Below are 22,457 nucleotides of genomic sequence, written 5' to 3' on the forward strand. Positions count from 1 at the left end.
CAGCCTTTGAAGAGTACAAATCATGTGCTGAAAAATACACTTAAGACACAGGTCCATATTTTGGTTTAGTCCATGTGTTGCCTGTCAGATAATGATTTAATCCTTTGTATTTGGTATCATTTTAAAGAAAACCATCTCTGACAATTACAATAGTAATCATACTATTTCAAAATGTTATGTGAGAGTTTTAACCATTTTCGCTTGAACTTTTTCTACTTTTCGCCCTCGAACCTCTAGGAAGATGATAGACACACATTTGTGATTAAATTACTCGGTGGAATCTGAGGATTCAGAAAATGTATAATATGTCTTTACTGTTTCAAAGCAGGGCTGTACAGCGAGCCAAAAAGTACAAGGATGTTTCTCAGAGGCACATCTCCCAGAGAAATTTAATTTAACTCAGAAAGTCTATCACACTAAAATATAAAGCTTGGATATGGAAATTTTGAAAACTCACTGATAGCTCTTGCCACCTTGAGTGATACCCGAAAGTCTGGCCCATGGACTTGAAACACAGCGGCTAGCTGCATAACTATGTCCCTTTATATATACGGTCTATGATAGCTACTGAGACTTGTACCTTGTTGTGGCCCTCTGCCCCAGCACACACTCCTTCCAGCAGCCCCACGCAGCCCTCTGTGTCAGTGTAAACCAGCTCAGCTCCAGAGGGGCTCCAGGCCACAGAGCAGACTGTGAAACCCTTCTCATGCTTCTGTCTGAGGAGAGACAAGAAACTACTATTAGGAGGAACAATACAACAACAAAAAATTTGTGACTACATGATACTAAAACTAATCAGTATAAAGTAGTCAAAATAAAGAAAAAAAAACACAAAACAAAACTTTTGACTGTACATGTGTGTGTATATATATATATATATATATATATATATATATATATATATATATATATATACATACACACATATACATACCACAATGTCTAATCCCAGCCTACATATTTTGATTTTACATTTGATCTGATATTCTTTGCTTCCTCTTTTTGCATTTATTGCCTGCTGTCCTAGAAAGAATTGAACCAAAATAAGATTAATATTAATGTAAAGCCTTACATACAAGTTTAGATTTTATCACATAACCCTGTAATTATTCTACTACTACTACTACTACTACTACTAATTCATCAGCTTCTTCTGAGAGCCTAAACCCACCAGTGACTCACTGACTAATAGGAGCAGCATTTTATTTTACCTCTCAAGACACATTTTGGAGCTGACGTCCCAGATCACGATGACTCCGCCCACAGACGCTGCAGCCAGACGTTTACCACACGGAGACCAGCTAACCACGTTCACCGGCTACAACATAGAGAGAAAGTAGGAACACAGGGACATTTCAGAACATATTTGTACAGATTTTAAACTACAGTTTTTATGCAGAAAAAGACAGGAGATTTTGTCATTTCTGGATTTGATCGTGATTAACCTTGCAGCCCTATTAAAAACACAGTGATCGGGTTTAACATTTGTGGATTTCCTCTTGGACTTGTTTTTATATCAAATACACAGAATGACACAGCATCCTGGTTACCTGAGTGATGAGGTTGTCAGACAGAGTCGTCACATGACTCCAGGTGTCTCTCTCATACAGGTGAACTTTGTCTTCAACAGGAACTGCCAACAACTGACAAGAAACAACAGGAGAATGATTGACAGGGCATCTGGTTTGAACTGAGGGGTAGTTAATATTTGGAGTCGTAAAGTGCAAAAGTCCTCATACCTTTCCGGAGTGTGGCTGAAATGCCAAGCGACACAGAGACTTGGCGTTTGAAACATCATTCGTTTTCTGCAGTAGATTCCAGCGTGTCACCTGATTCTGAGGGCCGATCAGACGAGAGGGTTCAGTTTCACATTTCATAAATATTAGGGGCAAGACACAAAATCACACAAAACCACAGGAAAAAGACAAGAGTTTTACGTAGAATTTTCAATACTCTTTTATTTAAAGTGCATTTGACTTACTAGAGTGACAAAAAGGGCCTTTTTTCTATTTTTTTAATTTTTGTGAAGTTTATTGTGTTACTTCCTGGTTGGACAGATGTGACATATGTAAAAGTAATTCTATAACCGTAACCCAGCAACCATAATATAAACAAGGGCCAACATTTCTAAAATTATACAATGGTTATGATTAGACCAATACAAATAAATGACAGCACCTTTGTTTAAGTTAAATTAAGGTTTAAACTGTTAGAAAAAATGCCTTCTTAGCGCATAAACTGCCTCTGCATTTTGGATGGAGTTTTCGGTGTTGGTGACATAGGTAGAGGGATTCTGTTTTAAAACTCAGCGCTACTTACTTTATTTTTGTACTTTTCTTGACAAACTGCCACTTAAGTGACGCAAAACTATGATAAATATTTTGCAGATTCTATCACACCAAACCAAGTCAGAATTAGAAACACCCCATATGCACTTTAAAGCTTTTGCTGTGAATTTAACATTATTTTTTGATGTTTCAAACATAACCATAACTCATGCCTACCCAGCAATTTATCATTTTTTTTATCAAATTAAATAAAATATCACAACATCCCACCACAGTTTTATCTCTTGAGATCTTGTCCCATGCTAATAGATGAACTGAAAATTATGAAAAGCCACACAAATAAAACCAAACCTGTTCCTCGATGTTCCACACGACCACAGAGCCATCACAGCTGGACGATGCCTAACATAGAAGAGGAAAAACAGAAATATGAAGAGGAAGAGTACAAAGTGAGTCTGGGACGATATAGAGAGAAAAATAAAAGCAATTAATAATACTATCACAATAGGGCTCAACAGTGACAGCTCGCTACAGCTCTAGAAGTAAATTTCCCATGCATTCTTCCCATGGACCTTTTGAAAACCAGCTACATGGTAAGTAATATCCAAAATGCAGTTGTTACCAAAAAGCTAATTTAAAACACAAGATTCTGCAAAAATGCTTTGATAACTACTGGTAAGCAGTTTATAGTTTCAGAAACAAATTTTAATAAAATTAAAACTGCAAGATGTTTTTTTTACAAATTTTTTTGCTGACCTTGAAAATTGGGTTAAAAAAAAAGAAAAAGTTTTTGTTAACATTCAGGGTTTAAAAAAAAATTGCCTCAATCCAGCTGTAAAAATAATAAATAATAATAGATTTTTTTTAACCATTATTTTCTCCTAAACCATAAAGGCTAGAGTCATGTGACTTTCTCATATTGTGCCCCATCAAAAATAAGCCTCCTGTGAATTTTTAGAATTTCTGAAAATTCACCATGACCACATGCAAAGTGATATTCAAAATGGAATGTCCCATGTCCAATTTAGTGATATTTCACTGGACATGGGTTTAGTTTTGGTGAAAGTTTCAGATTTTTTGTAGATTTTTTCTGGGTTGGGCTCCCACTGTCCCTATGAAAATCTAAGTTTGAGGTGGCGCTACTGAGTCAATGAGCTCTAATTTTAATTGATAACCTTTTACTCTATAAACATTAACATGAGCAGTTACTGACCAGGAGCTGGTCTCTGGGGTCAAAAGTCACACTGAGGACTGGAGCCTCATGACCTCTGAATGTCCTCTGATCACTGCTGTCCCCGACCTGCACCACCTTCACCAGGAAATCACTGAAACAAAAGACAAAAAAAGAGACTGGGGTTAGACCAGGTTTATAAAGCGTTTTATTGTTTTATTGTGATAATTAGGAGGTTTGCATTAAAATGGCAGTTAGTTTTTGCTTTACTGTCATGGCAAAATTCCACTTTGGTCTCTGAGAGTCGTGAAAAGTGCTCATAAACTCATGCATTCAGAGTATCCTAATTATTCACCATGATAAGGTGAGGAATAACTTCAGACCACTGCAAAATGTTTAAAATGAACTAGTTCTGTTTTTCATGTTTTCAATTACAGTGCCTTTAATGTCTTGTAACGTGTTTGTTGGGTCTACCTGCCTTAGAACAACAGTTGGAATGTAGTTATTGTGCTAACACACTGATTAATCAATTAATGACTCTTATTGTGGCTGAAGATTTGTGTAAAGGGCAGACGCTCAAATCAATGCATTTTAATGGAAAAGGAAGGCGGAGGAGAAGGAGGAGGGGGAAGAGGACAAGGAGAGAAGAGAAGCAGGAGAAGGAGGAAGAGGAGTGTGGAAGAGGAGAGAAGAGGACGAGTAGAGGGTAGAAAAGAAGGAGGGGAAGAGAAGTGTGGAGGAGGAGGAGGAGGAGGAGGAGAGAGGAGAAGAAAGAAGACGACTAGGAGAGGGGAGAAGAGGAGAAGGAGGAGCAGGAAAAGAAGTGATGAGGAAGAAGTATGGAGGAGGAAAAGATGAATAGAGGAGATAAAACAAGGGGGAGTGAGAAGGAAGAGAAGTGAGGAGGAAGAGGAGTCTGGAGAAAGAGACTGAACAAGGAGAGGAAAGAAGGAGGGGGAGGAGCAGTGAGGAGAAAGGAGTGTGGAGGAGGAGAGAAGAGGATGAAGAGAGGAGAATAGGAGGGGAAGTAGGAGTGAGAAGGAAGAGGAGTGAGGAGAAAAGAGGATGAGAGGAAGGGAGAAGAAGAGTGAGGAGGAAGAGAAAAGAAGAGAAGAGGAAGAGGGGGAGGTGAAGTGAGGAGAGAAGAGGAGAGAGAAGAGGAAGAGGAGAGACAAGAGGAGGAAGAGAAGAGTGGAAGAGGAGTGAGGAGGAGGGACAAGAAAAGAAAAGGAGGAGAAGAAGAAGGAGGACGACAAGAGGAGAGAAGAGAATGAGGAGATGGAGGAAGAATCAAAGCCAGAGAAGCAAATTATGTTCAAAAACATTTACAACAAAATCAATAACAACAGACACTCAATACAGGAACCTGACTCACCCATGCAGGGTTTCATTAGACCTGGTTCAGACCTGGTTTAGACCTGGTTCAGACCTGGTTTAGACCCGGTTCAGACCCGGTTCAGACCTGGTTTAGAAGTAGGGATGGACAATATCTAAGTGCTAATATTTATATCTGGGACTGTTTTCATACATCAGTATTGGTAAAAATTCCCAATATTGGACCGATATTCCTACGCTGCTCCAATCTGCCTGCATCCATGTCAGTGCATAATTTTATGTATTTGTTTTTGAAAAAGCAATTACACTTAAACTCTTGAACCATTGTATCTTGTTCATTTGAGTCAAAATACTCATTGTCAATACCTCTCCAAAGGAGGCTTTTAGGGCAGTTCAAACAGTACAAAAAAATAAATTTAAATACCAAATTGATGTTATTTACAATAGAAATGATAGAGGACTGAACCTAAAGACAAGGCTCTATTTTCACCATCATAAAAATACATTTTGTACATTCCTTAAAGTAGACATATTGTGCTTGTATCTGCTGTGTAGTTATAATGTATGACACACATGGATCATTATATTTGTACATTTTAAATCACAATATTCATCTAAAATTAACAAGTCTCCTGACTTCTGTTAGAAAAATGCGGTGCCCAATGAGAGGTGACATTGCCGTAAACATCATCAAAACAAAGCGCCACATGCTGTCGGCCCCTCCTTCTATGGATAGCTGTACATTACACTAGCAAGCAGAGGATTTTTTTTAATTGTACCAAAATGACTGTTACAACAAGTGGTGTAATGACCTTTCTGAAAATGCCTATGACAGGTTGGCCTACTCAACACAGTTAAGATCATTATATATATTTTTACCTGTTTGGCCATCTTGTTAGGTTTCACATCTTACCTCCTGGTTGGAAATTGTGACTTCACGCTACGGAATTCCATAACTGTTACCTTTTACACTGGGCCAAACACATAATTTTTTATTTCAATAATAAAAGTATAAGACACCTTTATTTTGTTGAACTAATGTTTAAAGTATAGGAAATAATATTGCTTCTTGGGTGTACATCTCTAAAATAGAACTCTCTACTTCCTGCACTTTTCAACTTTTCTTCTCAAATTACTTCTTCATCAGTGTAAAACTATAATTTCTATTTACAATAGGTATAAACTCACCAAATTAAATAGAAATTAGATAATTGGGAAAGCCTGTCATACACACTTTAAAGTTGAAACTTGTCTGTACCTTGATCCTGCTGCCACTCTTGTGCCGTTGGAGTTGAATGTGACATGAGTGGCGTTTGTCGTGAATCGAGTCAGAATCCCGTCAGGCTCTCCCTCTGGAAACGTGTGAAGCTGCACCGTATTATTAGAGCTCGCCGTCACCAGTCTACCATTCTATAGAGAAACAACAAGATTATAGAGAGGAGCAGAGCCAGAGAAACAGAGCCAGAGGAGCAGAGCCAAAAGAGCAGAGCCAAAAAAGCAGAGAGAGCAGAAATTCTGACCCTCAAACTCAGGGAGTAGGCCTTCTCTCCCACAGTGATGAATCGCGGGTCGTCGTCGTCCAAACCCTCCCAGATCCGAACATCTCCATCATTTCCACAGGTCACAATGAACCTGAAGAGAAATACAAATCCACTTTATGTATTAGGCACATTTTACAAATAAAACAGTATCCAAAGTGCTGCACAGAGACAGATCATAAAAGGCAACCGCAAAGGCATAAATGCTAAATCAGATCATATTAATCCTAAAACAATAACACCAGCCAAATGAAGGGTAATAGAGGAACATCAGACTCAGAACAACATCAGACTTGGTTTAGAGCTGGTTTAGAAATGGTTGTAATGACCATCATTCAGGCACCTTTTTAGCCTTGACCTGAAAAGTTTTCCCCCAGTTTAGTGTTGTTATCTATCTTCTAACTGTTGCTTTTACTGTAAATAGTCTCTCTTTTCTTTGGGATGTCACAGATGTCTATTAGTTTTAATGATTCATGCCTTGTAACAAGTTATGTCTATCTGCCTTAGGACAAGAAATGAAATCTGGCTATTGTGCCAACTTCAACAAATTTATGTTCATCACTCAGAGGAACATCATGAGAACATGAAGAGGAGCAGAGACTGGAACAGAAATACGGAAGGAGGTTCTCTGTGCTTATGTGGGTACCAGAGACTCTGACAAAATGATACAACGTGATCACTGATCAATGACTGAAACTAGATCTCCATTCATATTGGATCAATTTCACAGCTCTAAGACTTACTTTCCAGTTTCATCAAAGCAGACCTCAGTGTGCCCCTCGGAGTGTCCATAACGCATAGGCTTCTTCTCACAGGGCATGTTAACAACCTAAAACTACAAAATTATCATTATTAACAGTAAATATTATAAAACACATACTCAAACATGCCAAGCATCACTAAGGCTCGTTCGGACTGCAGGTCAAATCTGATATTTTTTTATGTGACCCAGATCACTGTGTATTAACTTTTAATCAATCATTTTTGACCAGTCTAGTCTCGTTTATAAGTTTATGATAATACAACAAAGCAACAAAGTATACTTTATTGTATTTTTATTGGGGGAGGGGGGAGACCAGCCTCTTGTATAAATGGAAAACACTGTGCTCTGCTCCTTTATAAATTTAAACTTTTAAAAGTGAGAAATATTAACCGAATGTCAACTCCGTAAAACAAGTACTAAACTAACATTACTATCCATCTTTATTTACTATGGCTTCTAAAATACAGGCTATGATGGATTTATCACAAAATCTGATAGACTGAATCGTTTGTCAAAGAATAAACACACTTCGCTCCTCAAGCCCCCGTTAAACTCCATTAAACTGTTCTTTTACGAATCAGAGGCTTCGGCTAAACGCGATAAACGTACGTAGTTTTCGTGCGTTTTTTCTGTATATTTCATGAGTTTTTAGTGAGTTTTTGAGGCACTTACGGCTACGGCTCTGGCTCCAGCTCCGCTCCACAAACTCCCGCGCTCAGACGAAAACACCGGAAGCGACGTGAGTGCTCGCGCCGCACGCACAGGACGTCACCACGCACGACAAGTTTTGGTCCTGCTCCATGATAATGCTAATGCTAATGGTAACGCACCAATAGATCCATGTAACACACACGGAAGGTTTTGTTTCTCTGCTCCGACACTACGGCCCATAAACGAACCAGGACCGACCGAGCCAAGAGAGCCAGAACCGAACAAAGGGCAAGGCACAACTCTGCACCTCACCACACTCCGCTATTCTGCCCCAAAACCAACCAACCGAACCACGAAGCACAGGACCAGAGCAGAACCGGGGACAAAGCGCCGCGGCTGTGCTCCGAACCGCGACTGTGGAGCGCCTAAACCAGGACTGAACCAGGTCTAAACTAGGTCTAAACTGGCACGAAACTGAGACTAAACCGGGAGTAAAGCAGGACTCGACCAGGACTGAGCCATGGAGCCGGGGGCAGCAGAGGACGAGCCCGAGCCGATAACTCTGAAGTCGGTGAAGGACTTCAGGTAGGTCCCGGTGCCTGTGCGGAGGTTTTGTTTCATCATTAAGCCAGTCTTGGTAAAGATGCTCACGAACGAAGCAGATGTGTGAATCTACAAACTGTGTCTGTTTTTCTTTAGTTTGGTCCAAATGTGTGATATAAAAAGGTTTTATTTAGCTGCTAACAATGAAAATACAATTTGTTCATCATGTTTTGACTGTTAAAACAAAAGATTAAATAATATACACTCGTACCAAACAGTGAAATGGCATCATCTATGGTCACTCTTTCACTATTTGTCCACCTTGTTCTGGTCTGTTCCTTATAGTGCTGACATGTACAAAGATTTCAAACTGTTTTTTTTTTTTCTTTCATTCTAAAGAACAGACTCTATGATCATTTTAAAAGTTCTTTTTTAGACAATACTGTAAATTTCAACACAAAACAGTATTATTCCATGTGGTATTAAAGCATTTCTGATAAAACTCAAGATGAAACTGTTCAGGAAAGGTCACATTTTACCCAGGCTTTTTTCTGTATTGATACCTGCTCAAATAAGTATCCAGTTTCTATACTTTTAGTATTGATTAGTATCTGATTTTCGATACTTTTGACAACCCTTATCTGTTAACACCCACCCCCTTTGCTCTGGTTATATATGAATAGTCTTGTGCTCCCTTTGTGTAGGTGGTTCCCAGTGCCACAGACCGATCGTCTCGGAGGATGTAGAAGTGTGCGAGAGTTTGAGAAGTTGAATCGTATTGGGGAGGGCACGTATGGCATCGTGTACCGTGCCCGAGACTCCAGCTCCGGGGACATCGTGGCTCTGAAGAAGGTGCGCATGGACAAAGAGAAGGATGGCATCCCCATTAGCAGCTTGAGGGAGATCACGGTGCTCTTGGGGCTCAGACACCCAAACGTGGTGGAGCTCAGGGAGGTGGTAGTGGGCTCTCAGCTTCAGAGCCTGTTCCTGGTGATGGGATACTGTGAGCAGGACTTGGCCTCTCTGCTGGAGAACATGCAGAGCCCCTTCTCCGAGGCCCAGGTTAAATGCATCGTGCTGCAGCTTCTGCGTGGGCTCCAGTACCTCCACCACAACTTCATCATCCACCGTGACCTAAAGGTGTCCAATCTTCTCATGACAGACAAAGGCCAGGTGAAGATCGCTGACTTCGGGTTAGCACGTACCTACGGCTTGCCGCAACAGCCCATGACGCCCCGTGTGGTGACGCTGTGGTACCGTGCCCCAGAGCTGTTGTTAGGCTCCACCTCTCAGAGCACGGCTCTGGACATGTGGGCTGTGGGCTGTATCCTGGCAGAGCTGCTCCTGCACAAGCCTCTGCTCCCCGGAGCTTCGGAGATCCAACAGTTGGACCTGATCGTGCAGCTCCTGGGTTCTCCAAATGACTCCATCTGGCCTGGCTTTTCACTGCTGCCTCTGGCCGGACAGTACAGTCTGAGGAAACAACCCTATAATAACCTGAAGAGCCGGTTCTCTTGGCTCTCTGAGGCCGGGCATCGTCTGCTCAACACTCTGTTCATGTACCAGCCTCAGCGCCGCGCCTCAGCTGCAGACTGTCTTCAGAGCTCCTACTTTAAAGAGAAGCCTCTGCCCTGTGAACCCGAGCTCATGCCCACCTTCCCTCACCATCGCAACAAACGCTCTGCTCCAGGGGCACCAGAGGGGGGCAGCAGACGCTCTGGAGCAGGGCCAGAGGGGGGCAACAAGCGCAGCAAAGTCTGACTCTCGATCCTGGTCTAGACTGCATCTGAACTGGGTGGGACCGAGACTTAAACATGTGAGAAGTAAATTAATGTATTTATAATGACTGTGTTTTCATTTTTATTTCTTTACAAAACAGACAATCCAGGCTCAGATCTGGAGGATCTCAGGATTCAATGAGTTGAAACACAAAGACACAGGCACTGCCGTCTTTATTCTAAATGTTCATGCAGGTCATAAAATATAAATTACATTTCACCTTTTTACGCTTTTCACTTTTTCTTTCATTTTTATAACTTTTTTTAACAGATTTTTTTATTAAACATAATAATTTGTCAGTTTAATATTGTCGGCCTGCAGTCAATACAAGGCTCTTTAGGTAAATAAAACAAAACAAGTAACTGCATTTTACAAAAACAGAAATCGAAAACTGGGAAATACTACTCCCAAAATGACACCGCAGCAAGATGAGGTTAAACAGAACTACAATTACAAACATGAAAAAAAAAATCACAGTTTTTGGAGATTTTTTTTTTATAATTCAAATGTGAGTTTAAAGTTTGAAGAAAAATGTACTATTTACACTTCTGAGGCATAACAGGCCATGGTTTAGACCTGGAGTAGACCTGGTTTAGTCCTGGATTAGACCTGGTTTAGTCCTGGTTTAGACTTGGTTTTCATATAGTTTTTGCATCAGACATTAAATGACACATTATTGAGGTTACTTGCTTAAACTTAAAATTGTTTTTCTCAAAAATGTTCAAAATACTGCCTTACACATCTCACACAAAAACTGTCAAAATTCCCACAAATTTCAAAATAAAACAGTAAAATCTGAGGCACATTTGGTAAAATTAAGCAAAACTAAAATTCAAAAAGAGGTTACAGAGATACTGAGATGCTCATATGGTTTCCAGCCATAAAATAAAAGTTATAATTCAACACTAAAAAGCACAAATAAATAACAGATATGCAACAGGTCGAGTCTCGTCCCTCTAAAAAAATAAAATGTTTCGTCAAATGTAAAAAAAAAAAACATTATTGCTTTATTTTGGCAGCTTCGGCACTCTCTTCATGGACCTTATGTGTTAATCTTTTAGTCCTGGTTTAGAGAAGGGATGGGCGGTATATTGGTTCCCGTATCAGATAATATTCAATACTGGTTTTTTGTTTGTTTTTTACTTCCCTCTCTGTGTGCCCTTTCTGAATGAGTCAAAATTGAGTGTTATATGGCTGTATTTTCACACAAACATGTAACAAATACTCCAGTAAATACATTTGGTTATTATTTTTACAAAAGTGAAAAGTTAAAGTAGCAATCACAAATTAACTTAAGATAAATGTGTGGGCTTTGCTGTGGATTTTAAACTTGAAATATATTGAATGTGGGTTATCAGCTACAGTAGCAGGCCAAATATCAGATATAGGTATCGGCTCAAAAAAAAAACAAAAAAAAACAAAACAACAACAACAAAAAAAAGGTATCAGCCCATCCCTAGTTTAGATTTTTGGTTCAACCCATTTAGTTTTGGTTCCTTAGGTAATATTAGGTAATTTTCTGTATGTCCTCCAGATGGTGCCATTATCAGCCATTTTCACTTCTGTTTCACTGAGAAGTTGTCACATTTGCAAATCATTTCCAAATCCTGAAAGTGCATCATAATTTTGCATGATAATTTCTGAGGCCAGTTTCGACCTGATATTATCCTGAATCAGGCGTATCTACAGAGCTCAACAGTGACTGCCCACCCTGTGATTCCGGAAGTAAATTTCCTGTTCATTTTTCCCAAATAGTAAATGTTTGAAAGCTCAGGGCTAATGGCTAGTAATTAATGACCACAATACCTATAATTTTAACACATCACACTAGTGAGCAGAGGTTTTTTTTTTTTCCATTTCTACCAAAATGACTACGCGGTGCTGCTGAATCCAGTGGCCGTGTACCGGTGGAGGTGACAACAGGAGTAGATTGAAGCAATGACATGTTGAATACAGGAGAGTAAAGATTACTCAAATATGCATGAATCACTCTAAATACAATTTCATAGCGTCAGTGAGAAGGAAACGACTGTAACATGGCTAAAAGCTCTGAAAGGCTGACTTTGCACAATAGGTCTGTTTTAAAACACCCGCAATATACTTGATGTGTAGCTGGTTAATGAATGGAAAAGTTACTTTTGAAACAGAGGATTTGGAAGTGGATGGGACTGTTGAGCTCCATTTTGTAACATCAAAATCAAAGTAAAAACTCTGTTGTGTTTTGGGGTTCGAGGGACAATAAAGTTAATAAAGACAAACCAATACGGATCATGCACCGCTCAAATCCACAACGCCATTTTGTGTCACGTGAGCAGAGGGCCGGCCTCTGATTGGCTCCTCACTTCCTGTTTCCTTTGAGATAAACGTTGTCCTTCCATTGGTCGGTGCCGGTCTGGATACTCCGCTCTGATTGGACGATATAACACATTTGTAAAGTGGATCTTAGTGTGAGTGAGAGCAGCAGAGTGGTTAGCTCCCATACCTCACAGCTAGAAGGTCAGTGGGTGGATTCTCAGACCAGTTAAATGGCAATAGCAGGCTGCAGATAGCAAATACCAAAATACAGCCATCCTTACTGCTACTACTACCAGCTTGTCTCCATAGAGATGCTATTGCTTAGCCTGGAATATTCCATAGTAAGGCATTAAACTTCTATTCAATTAAACATGTTCTTTTACTACAAATAAGTCCCCGTTCCCTTTATTCTCTGTGTGAAGTCACTCCCCCTTCAGAGCACTATGACAACTCAATCAGGATGCCTCCAGCTAATGCTACAACTACTGCACATCGCATCAGGTTTGTCAAGTTGTTGGGAATTTTTTCGCAGCATGTTGTTGTATATTTATGAAGAATTGTTGTGCAGGAGCATGGATGACATGGGCGGAACCTTATGCAGCCTCATAACCTAACCAGGGATTCTAATAGGGCCCGAGAGAGATCAGTAGATTACTCAAACATGCATGGATAACATCTAAAACCTCTTACTTTAATGCCATACTGTGGAACATTCTCGGCCAGCCCTGCAGCAGATGATGACAATTTTTAACTAAAGACGAAACAACAGGCTTTTATTGTAGTATGTCTGACTTGTGTGAAGCAGGTCTCCTTTGGTTCAACCTGATCTGAACCCCATACGGAGAGCTGAGTGTCCAAATCCGGCACCGACCTCCTCCTCGCTCCACTTCCTGCTTCCTTCCCTGATGTCACTTCCTCTTGTACTTCCCTTTGTTTTTAAAGTTCTGTTCGAAGATCCCTCCTTTACACATCCTTGCGAGTAACTTTCTTCTACAAACCTTCCCCATTTTTGATCAGACTTGAATCTTTTGGTATAAACTCTACACCTCCGGTTCAAAAGCAGGTTGTGTTTGTTAGTGTTCTGTTTAAAGTACCCTCAGCATTCTCCTGGTGTCAACTGTTCTACATTAAACCGCTTTAGAACTCTGTAGACCACTTTAGACCACATTAAAACCCTTTAGAACCCTTTAGGACACTGCGGTCGAAGCTGTTTTGGTTCCTCTCCTTGCAGTGGGTGGTTCCTGGTGACCGGACCTTTGCCTTTTGACTCGGCTCGTCCCTGGCGGAGACCTGTACTTCCTTCCGGCGTGTGCGAGGCTTGTGCAGGTGGGTGGTGATGTCATCAGGTCTGAGGTCATATGGTGGACGTGCGGTCAGCGCCGTCTGCAGGTGAATCACAAGAACAGATGTGAGTGAACACACATCTGCATTTTATGACTGCTACTGTTACACCTCATACTAAATACTGTGCTTTTATCTGAGTTTAATTCTCGTCTGACCAGAAAAAACTGAGTTTGATGGAACTAGATCTGCACAATTTGGGAAAAATATCTGACACTGTGTTTAGATTTGTGAGTTATGTGTTAATAATATTAAGATTCTGTTCAAAGTTCACGTCCAGAATAACTGACAAAAAAACTGAAATTTGAACTGAATTTGAACTAATACAAGAATCATATTTCAGAACTGTCTATGTTATCATATTGAATGTTTCATGTTTGCACCTGCCTTAGGAAAACGGATGAAATTTAGCTCCAGTGCTAACTCCGCCATATTTATGTGGAAACTTTTGTAGACGCATTGATTAATATGTACTGTCCTAATAAAAAAAAAAAGAAAAAAAAAAAAGATGTTTGTACAGACCTAAACTACAGGGTTACACATTTTTATGCAGAATAAGACCCCATAGAGACACAGGGAGGGCATCTGATACACAGGGACATTTCGCAACATGTTTGTACTAATCTAAGCTACAGGGTTAGACATTTTGATTAGATTCTGATTAATCTTGTAATAGCAGTAGCAGTAGCAGCAGCTGCAGCAGTAGTAGTAGTAGCAGTAGTAGTAGTAGTATCTGGAGTAGTAGCCGTAGGAGTACTATTCATAGTAACAGCAGTACTTGTAGTACCTCCGAGAGCGTGCTCAGTCATGCTCAGACACAGAGACTCGAGGCGGTTGTTGATGTCGGGCTCCATCGGCGTCTGCTGTAAATCTGAAACAAAAAATAAATAAACACATTGAAAAATGAGCCAAAATCTCTGAATCAAACACACAAAGATTATTTCATGTTCGACATTCAGAAAGGAGCAAACAACTAAACAACTCTCACATCACTCATCATTTAACAACCTGGATCACACCACTGTGAACTGGTTTAGACATAGTTCAGCCCTGGTTTACTTCTGGTTTAGGCCCCTGTTTATTATTGGATCAGACCTGTTTCAGACTTGGTTTAGTCCCAGTTTAGTCCCAGATTAATCCTGGTTTAGTCATGGTTCAGACCTGGTTTAGTCATGGTTCAGACCTGGTTTTGTCCTGGTTGAGTGTAGGTTAAGCCCTGGTTCAGATCTGGTTCAGACCTGGTTTAGTCCTGGATCAGACCAGGTTTAGTACAGATTTAGTCCTGGTTCAGACCTGGTTCAGACCTGGTTTAGTCCTGGTTTAGTCATGAATCAGTCCTGCTTTAGTCCTGGTTCAGTCCTCGTTCAAACCTGGTTCAGACCTGTTTTTATGAATGAGTTCTTTGTGTGAACTGTTTCCTGATTCTGTAAAAACACTGAGGTTACTCCAGGTCACTGCTCTTAAAGGAATACTCCACCTTGAAAATACTATTACTAGTACTACTACTATGGGAGGACATCTGACAGGGAGATAGGAGGATGAGAGGAGCCTGGGAGGGCATCAGGCTTACCTGGGTGCTGCAGCAGATGCATGCTCTGGGGCACTGGCAAAGAGCGTGTCCTAGTAACTGAGGAGTGGGAGCGACTGGGAACGCTGTTGCTGCCTCCGGGGTTAGCGAACCACAGACCCTGAGAAAACAGAGGGTTAGACTCCAAACTGTGCCTTTGAGCAACACACTGAGGTGAGGAGCACTCTGATGAGTGGTCTTTAAATTGAGATTAAAGGCAATGCAGGGGCAGTCGCGATGTAGGGCAGATAGTGTCGACTGTCAGGAAGGGAGAGGGGAAGGCATCATCACTGCTTGCACCTTTAACTGTGCTTTTCTTCTTAACTTTTTTCCACAAATCTCCACTTAACTGATGTGATGATAAATATTTAGCACAGGTACTTTTCCAACAAACCAAGTCAGAATTAGAAAAAAGATCTTGACTTTAGGAGCCAGTCACCCCTGCAGTCTCACCTAGTGTTGCACGATAACGTTCAAACTCTAATTCGACACTAAGGAATCGACTCAATACTCAATACTGTTAGTACTTTCTTTTATATTCCCATGTGGTCTTATATCTGTGTAATCCCTCAGTCGTCCAGGTAGGTTCCATACTGGTCCATGGGTGTATACTAGTCTATGTGTTTTATACTTGTTCTGATCCAGCTCGAGATCATTCTAAAGCTGTTCAGGAAAGGTTCATTTCTGTCATGTTTTTTAGTATCAATACCTGCTCAAATGAGTATCTAGTTTTGACAGTTTTAGTATCTGATTTTCGCTCTCACCTGTCGGCCCTGCCTCTCACCTGTCAGTCTTGCTCTCACCTGTCGGCCAGTGGGGGTGCTGCTCCTCGCTGTGGCCCCCAGCAGAGCTCCGGTGCTGGGCAGGAGCCCAAGCCGGGCCCCTGGAAGACTGCGGGAGGGCATCTGGTACTGTCTGAGTCCCCTCCGCACTGAGGGCCCAGCCCCGAGAGACCCCGAGGGAAGAGAGTTCGACTGACCGAAGCCTCGAGCGCTGGAGAGAGATAAGGATATATTTTACTGTTAGAGTAGTAATAGTAGCGGTCTTAGTACCAGTACCTCCTTCTGTAGGCCGTCAGTATATTAGTAGCAGTACTAGTACCTCCTCCTGTAGGCTGTTAGCAGTAGTAATAGTAGTATTTGCAATAATAGTAGAAGTACCAGTGCCCCCTCCTGCAGTAGTAGTAACAGTAGCAATGTAATAGCACTTGTACCTCCTCCTACTGACCTTATTCTGCCCCGCCCACTCTTGCCTCTAAATGCTACTAAATCACACTTTCTTTGTGTTGGCACTTCTAGTTAAGTGAAAATCCCATTTATTTTAATGGGAAATTTGAGAAAAGTTTTGCTGCTAAAGTCTGATATAAAGTAGGCTGATTTGTGTAAACGTTCTTTGATCATGTGACCAACAAATAAACGCTGCACTGATTTTCTGAGGCTTTAAAACGCCTTTGTGGTCCATATAGAACTTATTTGCAGTCAAGATCAGCAGCTCCATGCAAAATAATGCAACCTGAATGACGACTGCGGCGCCCACGGCAACTTCCAAAATAAGGTAAATAGGCTGTCAGTAGTCGCAGCAGTAGTAGTAGTGGTAGTACTTCTACCTCCTCCTGTAGGTCATGAGGCTGTAGTAGTAGTAGTAGTAGTAGTAGTAGTACCTCCTCCTGTAGGCCGAGAGGTCAAGCAAAGTTTTTCTGGGGATGGAGCGGAACAGTTTCTGGACCTGCTGCTTCCAGGAAACAAGACGCTTCTTCTGAGTCTCTGTGAAGGCCTGAAATGAAAAAGAAGAGAGGAGGAGGGTTAGAGATGAGGAGAGGAGGAGGAAAGGAGAAAAGACAAGAAGAGAGAGAGAGGAGGAAAGAGAGATGATGAGTGAAGAGGAGGAGGTTAGAGATGAGGAGAAGAGAAAGGAGAGAGAAGTCTGAGTATCTCTGAATGACCGAAATAAAGAAGAGAGAGTTTGAGAGGAGAGGGTTAAAGAGGGGATATTACACTTTTATGGGGTATTAACTGCTGACGCTTAACATATTTAGATCACAATGTTACTTTTTATTGTTTTGAAAATGCTATATTTTCCAAAAATAACATATTAACGTGTTTTATAACTTTGACTCCCCAAGTCTCCCCTCTTTCACTCCCCCTTCAGAGCACTATCACAACACAATCAGCTGTATTACGCTAAAGAAACTACTGCACATCACATCAGGTTTGTCAATTTGCTGTGTACAGTTTTGTATCATGTTTTTGTATATTTATGGAGAATTGTCGTGTGGGAGAATGACTGATGTAGGCTTGCGGGTGGAGCCTTGTGCAGGCTTGTATTGACTGTAAGGAGGGCTCAAATAGGACCCAGGAGAGATCACTTGATTATTCAAACATGCGTGAATGACATCTAAAACCTCTTCAGGCGTGTTTTTGATGAGGGAACAATGTTAGAATATGGTAGAAAGCTCCAAAAATCCATTTGGCAGAATACCCGTCCCCACTGTATTCTGAAAACTAAGAACATACCCCAGATGTACTACAGTCAGAGTATCTCAGACGTACTACAGTCAAGAGGACCTCAGATGTAAGAGTACCTCAGACATATTACAGTCAAGAGTACCTCAGATGTACTTCCGTCAGAGTACCGCAGATGTATTACAGCCAAGAGTACCTCAGATGGACTACAGTCAGAGTACCTCAGATGTACTACAGTCAGAGTGCCTCAGACATATTAAAGTCAAGAGTACCTCAGTTGTACTACCATCAGGGTGCTTCAGATGTACTACAGTTAGAGTACCTCAGAGGACCTCAGAGTACCTCACCTCATGGAGCAGACACTTGTCAAGCAGCTGCAGATACAGACTCAGGTTTTCTTCGTCGGCGCGAGACACGAGCAGCTGAGTGCACACTGAGAGAGAGAGGAACAATTATTCCAGATGCCCTCCCAGAGAGTCGTACTTTACACCAGATGCCCTTCCCCACGGATCTATAAGAATCATGTTCACACCAGTAATTGTACTGGTCTGAATACTGGCCACTCACGTACTGCAGTCTGTACCTTTTCGACAAGTTGTTATTTTTAGGTGGAGCTGTTGATTTGATGTTCTAGCATATCAACTTGAGAGAACACTAGCCCAGACAAAATTCTACCTGAGAGGGTTAGGGTCATTGTACCTAAACATATCTGAGATTAGGGTTAATAACCTTGACCATAGATTAGAGCCACAGATTGTATATATAAATAGACAAAGCTAACCTGCTAGTTGCTGCGTTCCAAAGAGGAAGTAAGCATGGGCGTGCTTCTGGCTCCATCGACTCCTTCTACTTCTATTGAAAAAACATCATCCCTCTCTCTGTAACTACTGCTGTCAGGTACATCCTTCTGACCTCAAAATGTTGGTTTTAACCCACTCTATATAATCTTGGGGTTTGTATTTCACAATTTTGTCCCTACATCAAGATATGAACATTTGATTGACAGCGTTGCTCAGTGCCCGCCCTCTGCTAAACCAGTGGTGTGAGCAGGAAGGGACATTACCTTCAACAACCCTGGTCCGGACTGGTCCACTTAGTCCACTTCTTTATACAGTTTGTGGTTAGAGCACTCTGTATTTATATGATTTCACATTTTTTTGTTTTTAATCATCAAAGCACCTGAAAGTTAGCTTTCTAAGATTTAGCCTAGCTTCGCTCTGAGCCTGTGCTAGCTCCACTCTAGCAGCCATCACTCTGATTGGTCAGAACTGGTCACTCAGTGCACGTTTCTGTGGGTACACAGGTGGGAGGAGCTAGCCTGTGATAAGGAAATTATGCAGAAGAAAAACTTGAAATTGAAAATTCAAAACAATTCAACTTCATATTTGGTTCATCTTATTATATTTCCATGCCCTCTCCTCACTCTTTACATCAGATGCCCTCCCCTCTCCTTTCCACAAGATGCTCTCCCCTCAGTTTACACCAGATGCCCTCACTCTTTACCCCAGATGCACTCTCTGACCTTTGCCCATGACGCGGGTGAATTGCGCAGGCAGGTCGCCCTCAGCAATGGAGCTGGATCCAGACTCCCCCTCCCCTCCGCTGGCCCCGCCCCCGCTCAGGTGGGACAGGTGCGCTCCGGGGGCGGGGCTTGTGTCGCAGGTGAACGGCCTGATAGGAGTCAAGATCATCTGGTGCAGCTCCTGTAGGGGGCCCCGAAGAATCGCCCCCTCCAGCACTTCCTGCAGGATAACACAGGTAATGTATAATATATCGGGTGTCTTATCAGGTTTAGTCCTGGTTTAGGGCTCTGCTGCACGAGACGCTGCTGGCACCCAAACACATGTTTTCTTAAAATAATTACTAAACGTCTTAAAAAAGATGTTTAGTAATTCTAAGTTTGTGGTGCTGTAAGACATGGCTAAAGCTAAAGCTAGAGGAAACAGGAAACTACTACTACTCACTTCTCAGCACCTCTATGTCGTGTTTTAACGTAGTTGTAAATCATCCGATCATGTTAGACGAAGTAATTACACTACTTCAAAAATTGATTTGCTAAATGTGATTTTGATTAGCAGCTCTTGTTTGGAGTTTGCATGTTCTCCCTGTGTGCTGGAGTTCGCATGTTCTGCCTGTGTCTCTCACCTTCTCCAGGCTTCGCAGTTGGCTCTGTCGCTCCTTCAGTTTCTGGATACTGATCACAATCTTGTGCCGTGCGCCTTTGGTCACTTTCTGAAACAGAAAACACCACCATAAAACTCACACCAAAATAAGAGAGACACTCCAGTTTAAGAGCTGCAAACATGTTCTCTGTACCCTGTACTATATATTCACTGGCCCTCCTCTGTACCATATATTCACTGTCCCTCCTCTGCATCTCTGACCCTCCTGTGGATCTTCTCATTGTCTTGTATCCTACAGACTCGGGAGCATAGCTGAAGTTGTACACCTGGAGGAAATGCTTCCCGTTGGGTTAATTTTAGCCTCTCTTCCCTGTAGCTCCTCTCCTTCCTCAAGACTACCATCCCCTCTCTAAAAGACTCATTCAGTTTATCTGACAAATACTGAGATTACAATTTATGTTTTCAAACATAAAAGGTCATATTTTAAACATAGTACAGGCATCTGACACAAAGGGAGGGCATCTGACAGAAAGGCAAAGGGAGGGAATCTGACACACACGGACATTTCAGAACATGCTTGAAGAGGTTTTTGTGATTAGTTGGTCTTGTACAAATGCACTGGGGAGTAGTAATGGTAGTGGTAGTAGTCGTAGTAGTAGTCATAGTCATCGTAGCCATTGTAGTAGTAGGAGTCGTAGTAGTAGTAGTCGTCAAAGTAGCCGTCATAGTAGTACTTGTAGCATTTTAGTACTTGTGCCTCTTATCTACTCAGGTTCAGTTGTAGTACTAGCAGTAGTAGTAGTGTTACTTTACCTGTGCCTCGAGTTGCTCCTCACTTAGATTCAGCATCTGGTCGTAGGTGAGGCTGGAGAACAAAGCGGCGTATTTGTGCAGACGGAGACTCTTCAACCACTGCGGCACGTCTGAAGGAGTTAAATAATAACAACACTACATGTATTATCTCTCAGATGAAACAAACAGTCTGTGTATTAAAAGTACAGTTACACACCCCACTGCGGCACGTCTGAGAGGCTGTTAAATATGTTTAAATATTATCAGAGAGGCGCTATTCATTCTTAAAGGCATGTTACATTTAAATATTAATGAAACTACATGTGTGTACCCCCCTCATATGACACATACATTTTGCATATTAAAAGTACAGGTACACACCCCACTACGGCACATCTGAGGGACAGTTACACAGGATTATTATGAAGATTATGATGAATTTTGATTATTCTGGACATACTGTGTGTAAAAAGCTGTTCCTTCATAACCGCACTCAGGGTACATTTAAACATGTGTCATAAGAAAAGCACCACTCTAACATGTATGACATACGTATAATGTATCGGTTCACCAATATATCAGGCTGATATTTGCATATTTATAGTGAATTACATGACTTAATTTGGGGAAAATAATCAATTTCTGCCCAAAAATATCAGTAGAGTTTATAGACCATCGGTTTCTCTGTGTTCTAAACAATCGTTATTAAAAAACATTGGTGGTTTTCAGATTGTAGAACAAAATGTCATACTCCCAGATAGGACAGAAAGAGATTTTCCTATTGATTATGTTTTACTCTGCCATGAAATATCCAAAAGATAAATTCACAAATGTTGAACCTGATCATTTCTATCAGTGACTAGACCCAAAAACTCACAGTATTACAACACAAATCTGCATTTTAGCTATATTCACTTTATTTAACCCCATCAGTATTAATTGTGATTGGACTATACAATGCTGTGTTGTCAACTGAAACACAGCAAAATCAGCCAATCTCTACACATCTACTTCTTACATAGTTTGTTCATATATTTTCACATGTGTATTAAAAGCACATATACCCCACTTACTTAAATGGCCCATATTGTGTTATTTTCTCATCTATGTTATAATGTTGTTTTCTCATCACAAACACATCTAGAGTTGTGTTTTTTTTTTCATTCACACATGTTTAATGCAAACTAAGTTTTCTCAAGCAGGAAACACCTTCAATAGAATCATATGGATCATTTCTGCCCTGAAATTGCCCATCTCTACTAAACAAAAGGTAAAAGGTAGCTGTTAAATTGAAAACTACCGCTTCACATATCACAAGGTGGAACAAAGCACTTTGTGCTTTGGAGATGTCGACAGATTAATAATATAATAAAACATGTGTGAATTTTTGAGGAGGTAACAACATTTTAAGTTCAAAAGAGTCCGTTTAGTGTAATATAGAACCTTTAAATGCGTTTAGTAAAAGCACATGTACATACCCCTCATCCCGCTGCCCTCCTCATGGAAGCTTCCTCGGGTCAGACCCAGTCCCAGATCGTCCAGGGGCTCGCTGCCCCCGCTGCCCGACGACGCCACACTGCTCTGGGGGGAGAGGGGCACGTGCTCGGGAGGTCTGCGGAGGTCCTCCTGAGACAGCCACACCTGCCCCAGAGCGCCCCCCGTAGGCTGTGATGAGCAGATGGGAGGGGTGAGGGAGACCGAACGCTTCAGGGGGGAGTGCTGCGGGGCGGGGGACACTGGGGGACAAAAGATAAGGTTAGGAGTAGGGCCCCGAATCACACAGTCCCTCACGATTCGATACGATACATG

General features: G+C 41.4%; 3 protein-coding genes across 3 annotated transcripts in view; 1 reads left to right on the plus strand and 2 right to left on the minus strand.

The window, feature by feature from the left end:
* The window catches only part of wdhd1 (WD repeat and HMG-box DNA binding protein 1), a 22,439-nt gene extending 14,584 nt beyond the window's left edge, over positions 1 to 7,855 (minus strand). Inside the window, exons 1-10 of the mRNA XM_055220994.1 lie at positions 7,768 to 7,855; positions 7,076 to 7,167; positions 6,315 to 6,426; positions 6,053 to 6,204; positions 3,502 to 3,613; positions 2,640 to 2,690; positions 1,740 to 1,835; positions 1,551 to 1,643; positions 1,212 to 1,318; positions 581 to 716 (exon numbers count right to left, since the gene is read on the minus strand). Coding sequence (XP_055076969.1) covers positions 581 to 716; positions 1,212 to 1,318; positions 1,551 to 1,643; positions 1,740 to 1,835; positions 2,640 to 2,690; positions 3,502 to 3,613; positions 6,053 to 6,204; positions 6,315 to 6,426; positions 7,076 to 7,152 — 936 coding nt within the window. The 5' untranslated portion in view covers positions 7,153 to 7,167; positions 7,768 to 7,855. The remainder of the gene's footprint in view (positions 1 to 580; positions 717 to 1,211; positions 1,319 to 1,550; positions 1,644 to 1,739; positions 1,836 to 2,639; positions 2,691 to 3,501; positions 3,614 to 6,052; positions 6,205 to 6,314; positions 6,427 to 7,075; positions 7,168 to 7,767) is intronic.
* On the plus strand, positions 7,784 to 13,544 carry cdk10 (cyclin-dependent kinase 10). The gene is made up of 2 exons (XM_033991835.2): positions 7,784 to 8,331; positions 8,994 to 13,544. Exons 1-2 carry the CDS (start codon positions 8,267 to 8,269, stop codon positions 10,048 to 10,050), a joined length of 1,122 nt encoding a protein of 373 aa, XP_033847726.1. The 5' UTR covers positions 7,784 to 8,266; the 3' UTR covers positions 10,051 to 13,544.
* Positions 10,225 to 22,457, minus strand: part of samd4a (sterile alpha motif domain containing 4A) — a 20,877-nt gene continuing 8,644 nt past the window's right edge. The window contains exons 4-13 of the mRNA XM_033982873.2: positions 22,127 to 22,384; positions 20,670 to 20,779; positions 19,879 to 19,965; positions 19,256 to 19,475; positions 18,081 to 18,166; positions 16,932 to 17,044; positions 16,075 to 16,264; positions 15,275 to 15,392; positions 14,492 to 14,575; positions 10,225 to 13,746 (exon numbers count right to left, since the gene is read on the minus strand). Coding sequence (XP_033838764.1) covers positions 13,718 to 13,746; positions 14,492 to 14,575; positions 15,275 to 15,392; positions 16,075 to 16,264; positions 16,932 to 17,044; positions 18,081 to 18,166; positions 19,256 to 19,475; positions 19,879 to 19,965; positions 20,670 to 20,779; positions 22,127 to 22,384 — 1,295 coding nt within the window. The 3' untranslated portion in view covers positions 10,225 to 13,717. The remainder of the gene's footprint in view (positions 13,747 to 14,491; positions 14,576 to 15,274; positions 15,393 to 16,074; positions 16,265 to 16,931; positions 17,045 to 18,080; positions 18,167 to 19,255; positions 19,476 to 19,878; positions 19,966 to 20,669; positions 20,780 to 22,126; positions 22,385 to 22,457) is intronic.

The sequence above is a fragment of the Periophthalmus magnuspinnatus genome, chromosome 3 (assembly GCF_009829125.3).
Source record: "Periophthalmus magnuspinnatus isolate fPerMag1 chromosome 3, fPerMag1.2.pri, whole genome shotgun sequence".
Classification (NCBI taxonomy): Eukaryota; Metazoa; Chordata; class Actinopteri; order Gobiiformes; family Gobiidae; genus Periophthalmus; species Periophthalmus magnuspinnatus.

What these genes read in the sequence shown, in the direction of transcription:
- cdk10 (XM_033991835.2), top strand. Translation starts at nt 8,267, where the DNA reads ATGGAGCCGGGGGCAGCAGAGGACGAGCCCGAGCCGATAACTCTGAAG. An exon ending in AAGTCGGTGAAGGACTTCAG is followed by an intron (nt 8,332 to 8,993) that starts GTAGGTCCCGGT and finishes CCCTTTGTGTAG; the next exon opens with GTGGTTCCCAGTGCCACAGA.